This window comes from Borostomias antarcticus (assembly GCF_949987555.1).
Source record: "Borostomias antarcticus genome assembly, chromosome: 12".
NCBI classification, from domain to species: Eukaryota; Metazoa; Chordata; class Actinopteri; order Stomiiformes; family Stomiidae; genus Borostomias; species Borostomias antarcticus.
In genome coordinates, this window is record NC_140245.1 from 24,464,816 (window position 1) to 24,478,029 (window position 13,214).

The 13,214-nt window shown below is 46.5% G+C and overlaps 1 protein-coding gene across 4 annotated transcripts in view; it reads right to left on the reverse strand.

Moving 5' to 3' along the window:
- Positions 1 to 531: 531 nt before the first annotated feature.
- Positions 532 to 13,214, reverse strand: part of LOC311316143 (nck-associated protein 5-like) — a gene marked incomplete at its 5' end in the record, with an annotated part of 135,426 nt that continues 122,743 nt past the window's right edge. For 3 of the 4 annotated variants that reach the window (XM_084446927.1, XM_084446926.1, XM_084446928.1), the window contains 4 exons: positions 532 to 2,524; positions 10,999 to 11,177; positions 11,300 to 11,420; positions 11,788 to 11,909. In XM_084446927.1, coding sequence (XP_084303053.1) covers positions 2,228 to 2,524; positions 10,999 to 11,177; positions 11,300 to 11,420; positions 11,788 to 11,909 — 719 coding nt within the window. In that variant the 3' untranslated portion in view covers positions 532 to 2,227. Of the gene's footprint in view, positions 2,525 to 10,998; positions 11,178 to 11,299; positions 11,421 to 11,771; positions 11,910 to 13,214 lie in introns of those variants that run through there. The other variant, XR_014630698.1, reaches the window with a different exon arrangement.

A 13,214-nucleotide genomic window follows, 5' to 3' on the forward strand; every position in this document is an offset into this window, starting at 1 on the left:
TGTTTATACTCATATAATTACCCATCAATAGTGTAATTGTTATAAATTCCCTGCCGTGTAGGCACTAAATAGCCTGTTAAAATGAGTTAAGTTGATCCAATCCCTCATTTTGTTTTGTCCACCATGCGAGGTGAAGGCCCAGACCCACTGTGCTCAAAGGCACCATTGGTAATCAATCCTGTAGCCTATGAACCATCGTATGAGGAAATGGTGCGTTTCACTCGAATTTATTTTATCATCTAGGCCTAATATTTTATTGCCTGTCAGTATTTCAGTAGAAGGTCACGCGGTGTGCCATTCCTACTCTGAGCACAATTCCAGGGACTGCCATCCACTGAATCCAAAGAATACGTATTCTATTTCTATTACCAAGTAAGTTTGAGTTCCTACATGCACTTCCAACTTTCTCTCTCTCTCTCATTAGCGCGCGGGCGCACGCACGCACGCACGCGCGCACACACACACACACACACACACACGCACACACACACACACGAACGCACACACAAATAAACACAAGAGAAAGCTAACTGAATTTGAAATAGGAAACAGTTTCTCATATTTATTTAGGAAAATTATAACATAAAATATAGCATTAAAGTCTAGAGTAACAGCCCAAATTGCACACATAATTACCCAAGTAACACTGCTGGTAACACTCTTTATAAAGGAACAAGGAATTATTAAGGAGAGAGGTGAATTATGACAATTACGCTACTATACAGTTGGATGTACAAAAGGCAGGGTATAAATAGACTACTCGACATCTAGAAAAATACACAAGTCTTTTGTAAGACTCTCTTCATACATATTAACAGTCTCATAGAAAAGTTTGAAACGACAAAGCAAAGCCAGCTCTCTCGATTAGCACCAGGTTTCCAAATTACATCATTTTGGCATGATTTGACCTAAGCTCAGATAGGCTCTATGATAAAGTGATAGCGGTTTCAGTATTAGCTCTCAATGAACACAAACCCATTCTTATTAGAAACTCCTATAGAATTTCATAGACGAGGAGACAACACATAGCCAACAGTAGACCCACGAACAAGGCTGGATGGCAAACATAACACACATTTTTTAATATTTGCATATACCAATCAGCAATGCCCGTACTGATATAAACTTATACCATTTATTTATACACACAAAATATACAACTAGACAGCATAACCAAGATTTCAAAATGTCAGGTAAAGTACATGCTACAAGAGTCACTATCCTCGCTTCTGTCGTGATGAGTCAACATTCCATTTGCATGTGTCAATACCTTCTTAACATGATTACTGACTATAAATATTAGTGTTGTATTTTCCCTGAGCTACTACCACCAACCTTTTTTGCAATATGATTTTTTAAGCCACAAAATGTGTCTTTTGCTGTACGGCTGTACCATTCAGACACTGGGTTCTTGTTCACACATAGTATTGAGTGACCAAAATGCAATAGAGATGTATTGATAAGTACCTATGAAACAGCATCTATAGTTCAGTTGACATAGCGTGCTGCTATAAAGCATTGTCATTATCATAGTCATAGTTATAAGAACCATAATGCAAGGTTCATTTCAAAGTATTTGCTGGTAAAAAATAAATAAATGCATTGGTGTATTTGGGACACTTCATACATGATGCAAAAAACCTACTAGCAGTCTAAAATTTAAGTTTGAGCAAATGGTTTGAGGACTTCACATAAGTCACTTAACAAAATAACAAAACATTGTTCCCATTTTGATTGAGGTAACAAAAGGTAACGATAATCAATAACCATCAACTATTAATTGATTTGACAGCAAATTATGATTTTTTATTTATTTTTAAAGTACGCTATTGCTTCACACCGACAGGCAAAATGAACCATTCTCACCCGGTGCATGAGATGATTGGTTTAATTTGGTTATATTATCACTCGATTGTGTCTTAAAATAAAATGTAACTTTCAGACCCTTACAAATTTAAAACTGTGTACAGTAATGGTTACAGTGCAATGATACAAAGTTCCCCATGGGGATCAAGATATAACTGCAAATCCAAAGAAGACCAAGTTGTTATTGCTTCCCACACTTCAAGCCAGGCTACAGCAGTGTGCTCAGTCCTTGGTGGGGCAGACAGACTGGTCCTTATCTTATGACCTCACCACTGTTCTATAAGTGCTTAGTTGGTGGAGATAACACACAAGTCTCCGCGTTCTTTCTGAGTGTGTGTGTGTGTGTGTGTGTTTGTCGCCCCTACACATCGTTTGAGCCCTGACTGGTGCAGGAAGAGAAGCTGTCGTAGAGCGAGTCGCTGAGCGAGCCCCCGGCGCGGTCCGGGCCGGCCTTGCCGGAGAGGCTGGAGGAGGAGGCGGGCTCGTCCCCGGCGCGGCCCCCGGACCGCGGGGCCCCGCCGCCGCCCCCCGGCTCCGCCCCGGGGAACAGCCCGGCGCTGCTGCTGAGGTTCAGCTTGTTCAGGGACTCCAGGGAGACGTCCAGAGAGCCAGGCTGGAGCTCCGCGCTGCCCGACGTCTTGACCAGCTGATTCCCTTTCTGCAGGAGAGAGGAGGAGGAGGAGGAGGAGGAGGAGGGGGAGGAGGAGAGAAGGGAGAGTATGAGTGGAAATGGAGACAGGGTATTGTTCATCTAAGGTTGTTCTTCAGACCGGTTCCAGGCTGGACACCAGATCTCTCTGGTCGGTTCATGAACCTGAGGGAGGCATTTGTCTTGATTTTTTTCTAAACTCTGGAAGGTCAAACAACGGATGGGATGGATTTTCTCTTGTCACGTGCACTTTGGATTTTGTTAATTCTGAGACCATCAAGCAGTCCCATCCACACACCACTTCATAGAAGTATTTAATCTCTACAAGAGTAGACGAAAAAAACAAAAACAACCACGCCTGATTTCAAGGCTAGTAGCGGCTATACATCACATCACCCTGCGACGCCACACTCCAAAGAGATTTGACTCCAATTGGTCCCGAGGACCAGTGTGATTTCTGGAACGATTTGTCCTCGCGCTCATGCTCAAGAACCTCTATGTGTCGTGAGAGGCTAGTCTGCCTGAATTAATCCCAACTGGATGGTCATTGAAGAAGATATTCTCATTCTAGCTGTTTTTTTGTCACATGCCTTTGGAGAGTCTGGGTTTTATGGATTAGTTTAATATACGTGTTCTACCATGAGCTTCTGCAGTGGGAGAAAAAGCACAGAATCAAAATGTCAAGTTGCTCGCTTTATAGTAACTTTATAGTAACAGTAATATAGAGATGAGCAATAGGGTGTGAAGGCATTGAAGGGCTTTCATAAACACCCCTAGTACTTTATGCAGTAGGCTACATTAAGGGTCAGCTTCTCTTAGCTATTCAAACCCCAAAGTGGTCCGCAGTGGTGTAGCAGTCGAACGTGTCGTCCTCGTGTGTGGATGCTCACCGACGAGCGGGGTTCACATCACGGCGTCGCCAGACCCGAATGAGGACGCATCCTACAGCGAGCAGCGCGTCGCGTAGACGCTCCCCGAGGGCGTTTCCCGTAGCTTATCTCGGCTCGAAGATTCGTCTCGCTACAGCGACCCCGTCTGGTGTCACGCTCGCGGCAACACGCTCTCTCTCCGAGCAGTTGTCTCTCTCCAATTCGTACCACGGACCGCGGTGTTGTGTGACGAATCTTCAACGGGGGAAATTGGACAATATGTCGGGTGTAATTGGCCACCAAATTGGGAGAAAACGGAAAAAACCCGAAAATGTAAGGAAGAAAAAAACTGCCAATAAAACAGCATGAGGAAAACAGAGATTTCAAATAACAATCTATCCTTATACACTGGCTGCTGTAGCAGTGAGGTAAGGCTGCCGCCAGACAATAACTAGGCTACATAAGTAGTTTTAGGGTGTATGAAAATGACTCGCTTAAAACATTCATCATCAGTCAATCGCTAAAAACAAGATATCTGGGAAAACTTAGGCCTACAACGTTTTACAGACGACATGGGGGACATGGGAGAAATGCAGCCAAGCATCATAGCTCCAAGCTTGGCATCTGTGGCTGAAATGGTGCCTGCCAGCTGCTAAACGAGATTCTCTGGTATGCACTTTTTCTCCAGCGGATCGCACCGAAGGAGGTCAACGCATCTACAGTAAGTGCTGCCCGGACGCGGTGTACACAGGGGCTACCACCAGGGGGGGTGCAGGCCGCCCTGAGGGCTCCGCTAACTTGTCATCATTTCCTGCTCCACCGCCAGACGCCCACAGAAAGGGGCTCTCATGGAGTCCACGGATGGATTCACACATGACACATACGGCGTGCGCGTGCGACACATAACTCATGAAGATGAGGGTTCTCAGGAACACCGTGATCTGTGAAATACGCCCACACTGTTGGTATAATGTACTGACAGCGTAATTAGAACCACCGCTAAACTCTGCAGTCGGCACCATGAACATGCCTCGGTGATCTTAAAGGTGCAATAGATAACATTTCTAGATAGTATGAATTATTAAAAATTTTTGGCCTCCACAGAGCTTTTAGAAAGGTGCGGAATAAAAGTATTGCTTCCCCCACAAAAAATATTGATTATGAATTTATCTATTTAATATTTTTGATGGGTCCTAAATTAATGTTGTGTTATCTCAGTCTGAGATGTCTGAGGTTTGGTTCCCACCTCTAACAAGGCTTGTAAGCCAATAGTATTACAATGTTAGTACTACTTGTATCTCGATCAGGAGTCGTAAAATGTTATCTACAGCACCTTTAAGTCTCATATTGGGGTTTCATATGCATTGATTGTGTGTACTGTAGCACACCTGCTTCAAGCAGCACTTAAACATGATGAGTTGCATTACCTGAGGCCTGAAGATTTCGTTTAATGGGTTAAAATAGCTTATGGGGATTCAGGAGACATCCATGGATCAAAAATCTATGCGCACATGACAATATATCAAATACTGCCCTAGTTGTAGCAGTGTGTGGGCGTGTTCCAACAATATTTGGCTGGTGTGCAGTAGTGTGGACGGAGTGGGTGGATTGATTGTGATCAGTGATTAGAGAGTGGCCCTCCACTTCGACAGTGAGGAACAGCAATCATGGCCGTGCTCCGTTCCTAACACCTCTGGTATCTCCTTTATCTCTATAGGGGGCCTTATCTCTGATAAGCTTTGATTGGGTGAAACACAATTACCACCCTTGTCTTGGGGTCGAAGCCCCGTGTAAAATCCGGACCACCCGTAGGGCACGATGAAAGAAACCGGTAAAGGTGTATTCCCTGTTTTTTTTGGTGATGTTCAACAGGCAGTGGATGATAAGGGCTATCGGTGAATGGCATGAACTAATGGAATCATGTCTCACCCCATCATGAACTAATGGAATCATGTCTCACCCCATCATGAACTAATGGAATCATGTCTCACCCCATCATGAACTAATGGAATCATGTCTCACCCCATCATGAACTAGTGGAATCATGTATCACCCCTTCATGAACTAATGGAATCATGTCTCACCCCATCATGAACTAATGGGATCATGTCTCACCCCATCATGAACTAATGGAATCATGTCTCACCCCATCATGAACTAATGGAATCATGTCTCACCCCATCATGAACTAGTGGAATCATGTATCACCCCTTCATGAACTAGTGGAATCATGTCTCACCCCATCATGAACTAATAGAATCATGTCTCACCCCATCATGAACTTATGGAATCATGTCTCACCCCATCATGAACTAGTGGAATCATGTCTCACCCCATCATGAACTAATGGAATCATGTCTCACCCCATCATGAACTAATAGAATCATGTTTCACCCCATCATGAACTAATAGAATCATGTCTCACTCCATCATGAACTAGTGGAATCATGTCTCACCCCATCATGAACTAATGGAATCATGTCTCACCCCATCATGAACTAGTGGAATCATGTCTCACCCCATCATGAACTAATGGAATCATGTCTCACCCCTTCATGAACTAATGGAATCATGTCTCACCCCCGGTCACCAAGATTTGAGGTTGTTTTAACTCACTGATTGTCTTTTTTGTTATTTAAGACTACACACCCGTTGTTAAACACACTGCATACTGTCTATGTGAATTGTATTATACAGGCATGCAAACTTGTCACCTTTCGGCGAAATTCGCCGTTTTCATTCCAGAATAAGTCACTTACGGGATTTGTGCAGATCTTATGAGAAATGTTTTTGTGGCGGGAGGGTAGAGAGCCTGCCTATCAAAGCGACTTACATAGAAAGACAATAAGTCCGTGAGTGGGGACATTGGGATTGGGGCCAATGGAGCGCGGAAGTCTGATACCGCGGAGGCGTGTCTGGATCTGTGTGCGCGTGCATTGACAGGCAGTCAAAAGGCAGCAAGCGAAAGTGAGCCGATCGACTCGCTAGTCACGAGCGCAGTTTGTAATGAAACAGGCTTTTCCCACAGTGCTGCGTGGAGGTTCGTGCCACAAACCTACATAGAGATCAACTGAGCCCATCTGCCAGCCCAGAGACATTCCCCTAAATGTAGTTGGTCGTCATATTCATTCATTTCAAAATATAAGTTTTAGCCCTCCCACTTTTTCTAATCTCAAATTCCATTCCAATTGCTGCGTTTCTCTCACTGCAAGGTAACCGCGCCAAGGTAACGAGCAAAACCTGGTGTGGATTTTCAGAGATGTGGCTGTTCTCACGCAATGAAAGCGGAATGGATTCATTTAGAGATGTGACTCGTCTCTGTGTGTTAAAGCCACATGAGATATCTCGCCACTTTGGCGGCTCCTCTGGTCGTGATAAAATCGGCACTGCGTTTTAAGAACCACGCTTCCCACAATTCCCCACTCACTCGCTTTAATAATGGGAAAAAATATGATAAACGTGCGTGGAGCAGACGTGATTGGAAGATTGTAGCTACTTCAATGGACTTTCTGGAAGGATGGCTTCAATGCAGGTAAATACCGGCCTTCTTTGTGTTTGTTGTCTTCCTGATATTGTGACACACAAAACGCGTCACTTCCGCTTCCACCACAAGATTTGTTATCACTTTTTCCCCATCATTACAGCGAGTGAGTGGGGGATTGTGGGAAGTGTGGTTCTTTAAACGCAGTGCCGATTTTATCATGACCAGAGGGGCCGCCAAAGTGCCGAGTTCTCATGTAGCTTTAAAGTGTGGATTTAAAGTGGATTTTAGCATGAGGATATAGGGATTTGTCACTGCCAGTGGGAAGCACTGGTATTTTTATTTTCTCCCTGCATCTTTACAGGTGCTGGTGTCTCTTTTAATCCCGCTTTTGGTCTCACTTACTGAAACCTGTAGCAAACTAGTTTTAGTCTAATTTTAGCGACTAAATACTAATACTAAGATTTTAGTTGACTACATCGAAAGTCCAACAGCCGGCAGATTTTTGCCATGCCATGTGTAATCCTTTATTTAAGCCTTTCTCTAGAATTTCCCTCCACTTTCCCATCGCACAACAGAAAAACAGGTCCGTTGTTAGATTCTCATGGAGGATGGGGGCACTCGATGCTATGGTGATGGTAGCAACGTGCAGGAGTTTGAGCGAGCAGTAGTGCGCTACTGCGCTTGTGCCATGTCTAGCTTAAGGGGCCACTAGCTACCGTCGTTAAGCTAGCTGGCTACAAGTGCTAGCTACTGTAGCAAGACAGCCATAGCTAGCATAGCTAGACAAGAGTATAGTCCCCAAGCAAAGACGCCTTTCTTTTGACAACTCAGAAGACATTTTCTTATTTCAATATTACAGACCCCCCCATTTCAAAAACTCACCGGATCTACACAAATCTGTACGGGAATTATTTGATCTAAAGTAAAAATGGATTTGCCAAGGTTCGCTCAAACAGGTCAGGTCTGATTTATTGAGAAAACATACAAGCGCAAGGACTTCATACTGACGCACGTGAGTGGCATCCAGCAGAAGTGAAGTAGGCTCGTCTTGCGCGGCCTTATATTCAAGGAATACACAGGTATGACGCTTCCAGGGATGTGATTCGCTAACCCATCTGTACACATCACATTAAATGGCGGACATTATCAACAGTGGTCAAGAATACAGACACGTGACATGAGAAAGGGCGGTAAATCTTGCAGGGACAACGGAACAAAGGATGGTTATTCTAGGGGAGACATGTCTAGGTGTGTCGACCTCCTGAAGAGAGGTCATCCTGTCATAAATGAGATTAGCACAGCTATGTGAAAGGTTGAGGGAGGTGGTGAAATTACAAGGGAGGTGGTGGAACTAATCACACAAATGACCTATTCTGGATTACAAACTGCAAAAAAGTTTGCACCCTTGTGTATGACAGAGTAGTACTACTATTTTTTTGCTCCCAGACACTCTGTCTCTTAGTCAACATTCAAGGGAACTGAAATGACTCATGTTCTAGGGGTAATCGAAAGCACATCATTGATACGATTCTGAAAGGCGTCGTGACGTCAGTGGCCCTATTTGAAAAAAGCATTCCGATTAAGACGTTCCTTCTGCCTCTTCGTGACGTTACAGCTCCAGGTAACAAGGCATCCCAAACATATCTAGTTATGAAACATGGATCATAATATAACCAGCCCCCCTCAATGCTATCCTGGCACCAAAAGTATGGGGCCTCAACGCTTGTAATGCTGTTTTCCCCTGTCAGAAAGGCCTGCAAGCATCTCTATTAGCCATCGGTAGAGAGGAGGTGGGGGCGGGGGGGGGGGGGGGGTATGGAGAAAGGGGGAAAGAGGGGGTGGATCTATGGGGAGGGAGAGAGAGAGAGAAAGAGAGACAGATACAAAGAAAGAGCACATGCTATACGCAATGGAGAGAAAGAGTATGGAGAGAGAGAGAGAGAGAGAGGGAGGGAAGAGGTGAATGGGGGGAGGATGGAGGGATGGAGAGAGAGGGAGGGAGAGGGAGGGAAGAGGTGAATGGGGGTAGGATGGAGGGATGGAGAGAGAGGGAGGGAGGGGGAGGGACGAGGTGAATGGGGGTAGGATGGAGGGATGGAGAGGGAGGGAGGGAGAGTCGGTGGCGTTGGCGGCGTGGCTGTCAGACGGTGTCAGGATGATGAATGGGGGGCCAGGCGGGGCCAGGAGGACTCTGATGGGAGGCGCCGAGGTTTACATCACTCTCCTGAGTGTTTGTGAAAGGTTATTAAAGGCACTTAAATCAACCTGGGCCGCAGCTCGCACACCACTCCGCCACCTCCCCTAAACTTCTTAAACAGCAGGTGATACAGAGCCGGCCTATGACTTAACGTGTACCAGCTATGGTCAGAGTGAAGGGGGCGGGGTCACAGGCACGTCTTGTAAGGGGGTGTGTGTGTGGGGCGGGGGGGGAAGGGGGTGGAGTCATTGTGGTTTTTTAAAGGAATATTCATCTTAATAAGAAGCAAATGGGTCATGAAGTGATCATTCATCATCATGGTTGGTTCACGGCGTTTAAATCAGGCTCTTAAACTTTGGCTTCCCATCACATGATCTCCTTCAAGTGACCGAGGACAACGCTGGAACGAGAGTCGTCACAGAACCTGCGACAGAGTGTGTTCATTCTATATCGTTTATATCTCTAAGACTAATCAGTGTTTTCTTATCGGACCTGTTTTCCTTGCTTTGTTTATTCTGGGATTCAGACAAGCCAAGCCTTCGTCTGGGTCCCACTACCCAGGCAGCAGATCTGGTACTTGTGGCTTAGTTCCGGCCCATATACGGCCCAGATCCGCTTGCTATCTGGGTAGCTAAAGCGCTGCTCACGCTGCACCTCGTTCACAACGCCACGGTTCCTCATCTCAACGAAAGGAAATGACAAAAGGTGGACAGGAAGAACATTTGCCCGACACGATGAAGTCCCCTACAGAGGAATCAAGGTCACCGCGTCGGACACGATGAAGTCCCCTACAGAGGAATCAAGGTCACCGCGTCGGACACGATGAAGTCCCCTACAGAGGAATCAAGGTCACCGCGTCGGACACGATGAAGTCCCCTACAGAGGAATCAAGGTCACCGCGTAGGACACGATGAAGTCCCCTACAGAGGAATCAAGGTCACCGCGTCGGAAGAAATCTTAATGTCCAGTGACACACAATCCCTGAAGCGCTCGTTTGCAAAGTCTGAATATATTCCTGGTTTTCCTCTCTCTCTCTCTCTCCCTCTCTCTCTCTCTCTCTCTCTCTCTCTCTCTCTCTCTCCCTCTCTCTCTCTCTCTCTCTCTCTCTCTCACACACACGCACACACAATCTTGTGTTCAACTTGTGTTGAGTCAGATCCTTTTCAGAGTATGGATTTTTCTGTCAGGGGGTGGAGGAGGGGGTGTAGTGTGAGGTTACTGTATATGGGACAGCTAGGGGGGGGGGGGCACAGGAGGGAACGTTGGGGCCGGAGGCCATTTCATGGTCCCTGGACCTCATTTGTCATTCAGCGCAGTTAAATACTGGTTTGCAAATACCCCGTGACACTAGAGGGCACACCGATCGAAAGCAATTAGGCATCTTTCTTCTATGAAAATTTGTGAACAGCCCAACTCTCCGCAACGCCAAACAACTCTAAACCGGAAGGGTGAAGAACAGCTGATCGTGCTCCGCAATACCCTTGGAAGAAAAGTTTACCTGTGAGTTACGAGGTGTGTACGTCAACTTGTTGAGGGTATGCGTTTTATGTAAGTGAGTTCTATTTCATGGCACCACTACTAACTGCGTTTCTCCTTACGAATACCCACCTTGGGTCAAAATGGTTTTTTTTGTCCTCTAGTATTAAAAACAAACCTTGGAGCAGCTGTCAGTGTGGACCTCAATTTTTTGCATTCTTTGTAACCATATTGTGCGGCACCAGCGGATGGTCGATGTGCTTAGCAACTCTACAACTACCACTACTAGCTCCCTAAAAACAAAGGCTGTGCTCTCGTGTGCACCGATCTGAGAAGAGATGTGGAGCTCCTCTGTTCGTCCGAGTTATCCAAGGTCAGGAGAAAACTCGTCATCTGCTCCGGCATCCGCGGCAATCGATTTGATAAGAGGAGTGAAGAACGAAAACAGAACACTCACGGTAAGTCTTTCTCCCGCTTTGACCTCCGACCCCGACTCCTTGAGCAGCAGGTTGTACTGGGAGACGCTCCTGTGCTGGTCCTTCTCCAGATGGACGAACACGTCGTGCGGATAGTAGTCCATGATGGACAGCGACTTCACCACGCTGCTCCTCTTCGCCGCCTCCTCCTTCCGGTCAACTGTGAACGGCAGGTGTTGCTTTAAACAGCGCAATCAATACACAGTGAATCCAAATCAACTCGCACACAAAACAAATTCGATTTGATTATGCAATCAGTGTGTGTGTGTGTGTGATTCGGACCCGAGTTGCTGTTTGATGGGTTGAGCGGGGTCTTCTGGGGTGAACCCAGAGTGTTCCCCTCACTCTCCGTCTCTGTCTCGCTGCTGCTGCCGGAGTACGTACACACCCTCAGCGCTCTGTCCTGTTCAGGAGAACACCGATGCAATTAGGAGATCTGTCTTTGATTCACTTATAATGGAAAGCACTGCACTTCCCCCCCCCAAAAAACTACTTCCTTAGTGATAGTGCGGAATTGGCTCAATAGTTTTACAAAAGAAAATGTTTACAAGTGCTGTTCAACCTTGATGATAGTCATGGCCACGTGGGTGTTAAAGTCGAACTCACTCAGAAACAAACTTTGTGACGCAAATAGCAGCCTTGTGTCAAAAGCAAGCTCTTTAGTTTCATTTTCAAGTCTTACTGCAATGGTGCCGTTTGACAAAAGAACATTTTTCGCATTTTTCACATACATCTTCGAGCAGTAAAATGTCACCTTCGAAAACTCTTACACTGGGTGAGTTCACTTCCTTGTTGCCCTTCTTCTCTGGTTTGTCTTGGACGTCTGTGGGACTCGTCACTGCGTGGTCGGTACGTGGCTCCATCTGACTCAGTCTCCTAGTTCTGATTGCGTCTATAATCCACCCCCAGAACAGTTCAGACAAAAGAACAACAGAAGCTGTGAGACACGGCCTCCATCCTACAATCGTGTACGGTACTAACACACTGGGGAGCCGGCCCAGATAGCAAGCGGATCTGGGCCATATACAGGCCAGATCTGGCCCTTGTGGCTTAGTTCCGGCCCATATATGGCCCAGATCCGCTTGCTATCTGGGAAAGGAGGCGGAGAAAGTGAGTACATCTTTGTATGTTGGCCGGGTTTCAATCAACGCTTACTAATGCGTACTGTAGAGTAGCAACGACAACGCCCGCTGTCGTTTGTTTTGGTGTGAGAACAGCCTGGTGTTTAAGATATTAATAGCCGATGGCATCTCCCACCCCACCCCCCCCCCCGACGATGAGCCTTGCCACTTGAGGCGGCCCGTAAAACCCCCCCCCCAGCTTCTTTCTGTCACCCCCCTATGACGAATCACCCCGCGATAGTCACGGCCTCGCGTGTGAATCTTAAAGACGCTCCATTCGTTCTTGGTGCTTTATTTTTATTTTTTCCTGAAGCATCCAGCCCCCCTTGACAACGTAATGAATGGAGAACTCACTAGCGGAGGAGGCGGCAACATCGCCGCCATAAAAATCTTTTTAAGTCGAGGATATAGTCTCCTTCCCCTCCGGCGAGTGAGAGTTGCGATCGGGCCGCCCCATTTGTCGCCGCTAACGACGGCGGGTATGGCAGGTCGCGTCGGCGGAGCGCCGCGGCGACTGAGGTCAAGTAAATCGCAGCTAATGGTGTTTGTGTGTAAATCCTTGGGTGTGGTCGTGGTCGTTCATCCCCCCGGGGGGTTAGCGTGGTTTTAATCAGCTGTCAGATTCCCTCCGCCCGACCCCCGGGCCCGGCGGTAGTGCGACGTTTAAACGCGTGGGCAGAAGGTGCTTTATGATCTATGGCGGTTGTGATTTGCTTGTATAATTGCATTAACTGCTTATCCTTGAGACATGTTCGCTGGGCGTTCTCCGTGGGGGGGTTTAGTACGTGCGCATCGGAGGACGCGGGGTGCTTTTGACGGAGGCGGAGCCACGGAATATCAATTAAGCGAGATGTGCGATGTCCTTGCCAATGCGTTTATGCTCCAGCATTCATCTGTCTGCCACGGAGGTGATTGGGGAAATGTAAAACAACGAGTTTTGTCTCTAACAAAGGCTGAATGTCCTTAGCGCTGACTCAGATTTCTGTGATATGGACTTGCAATGGTGAGTAAGACAGCCATTGTCAAAAGTGTTTAAAAAGAAAGTATGTATGAGGGCCTCTACAGTTAAATGCTAG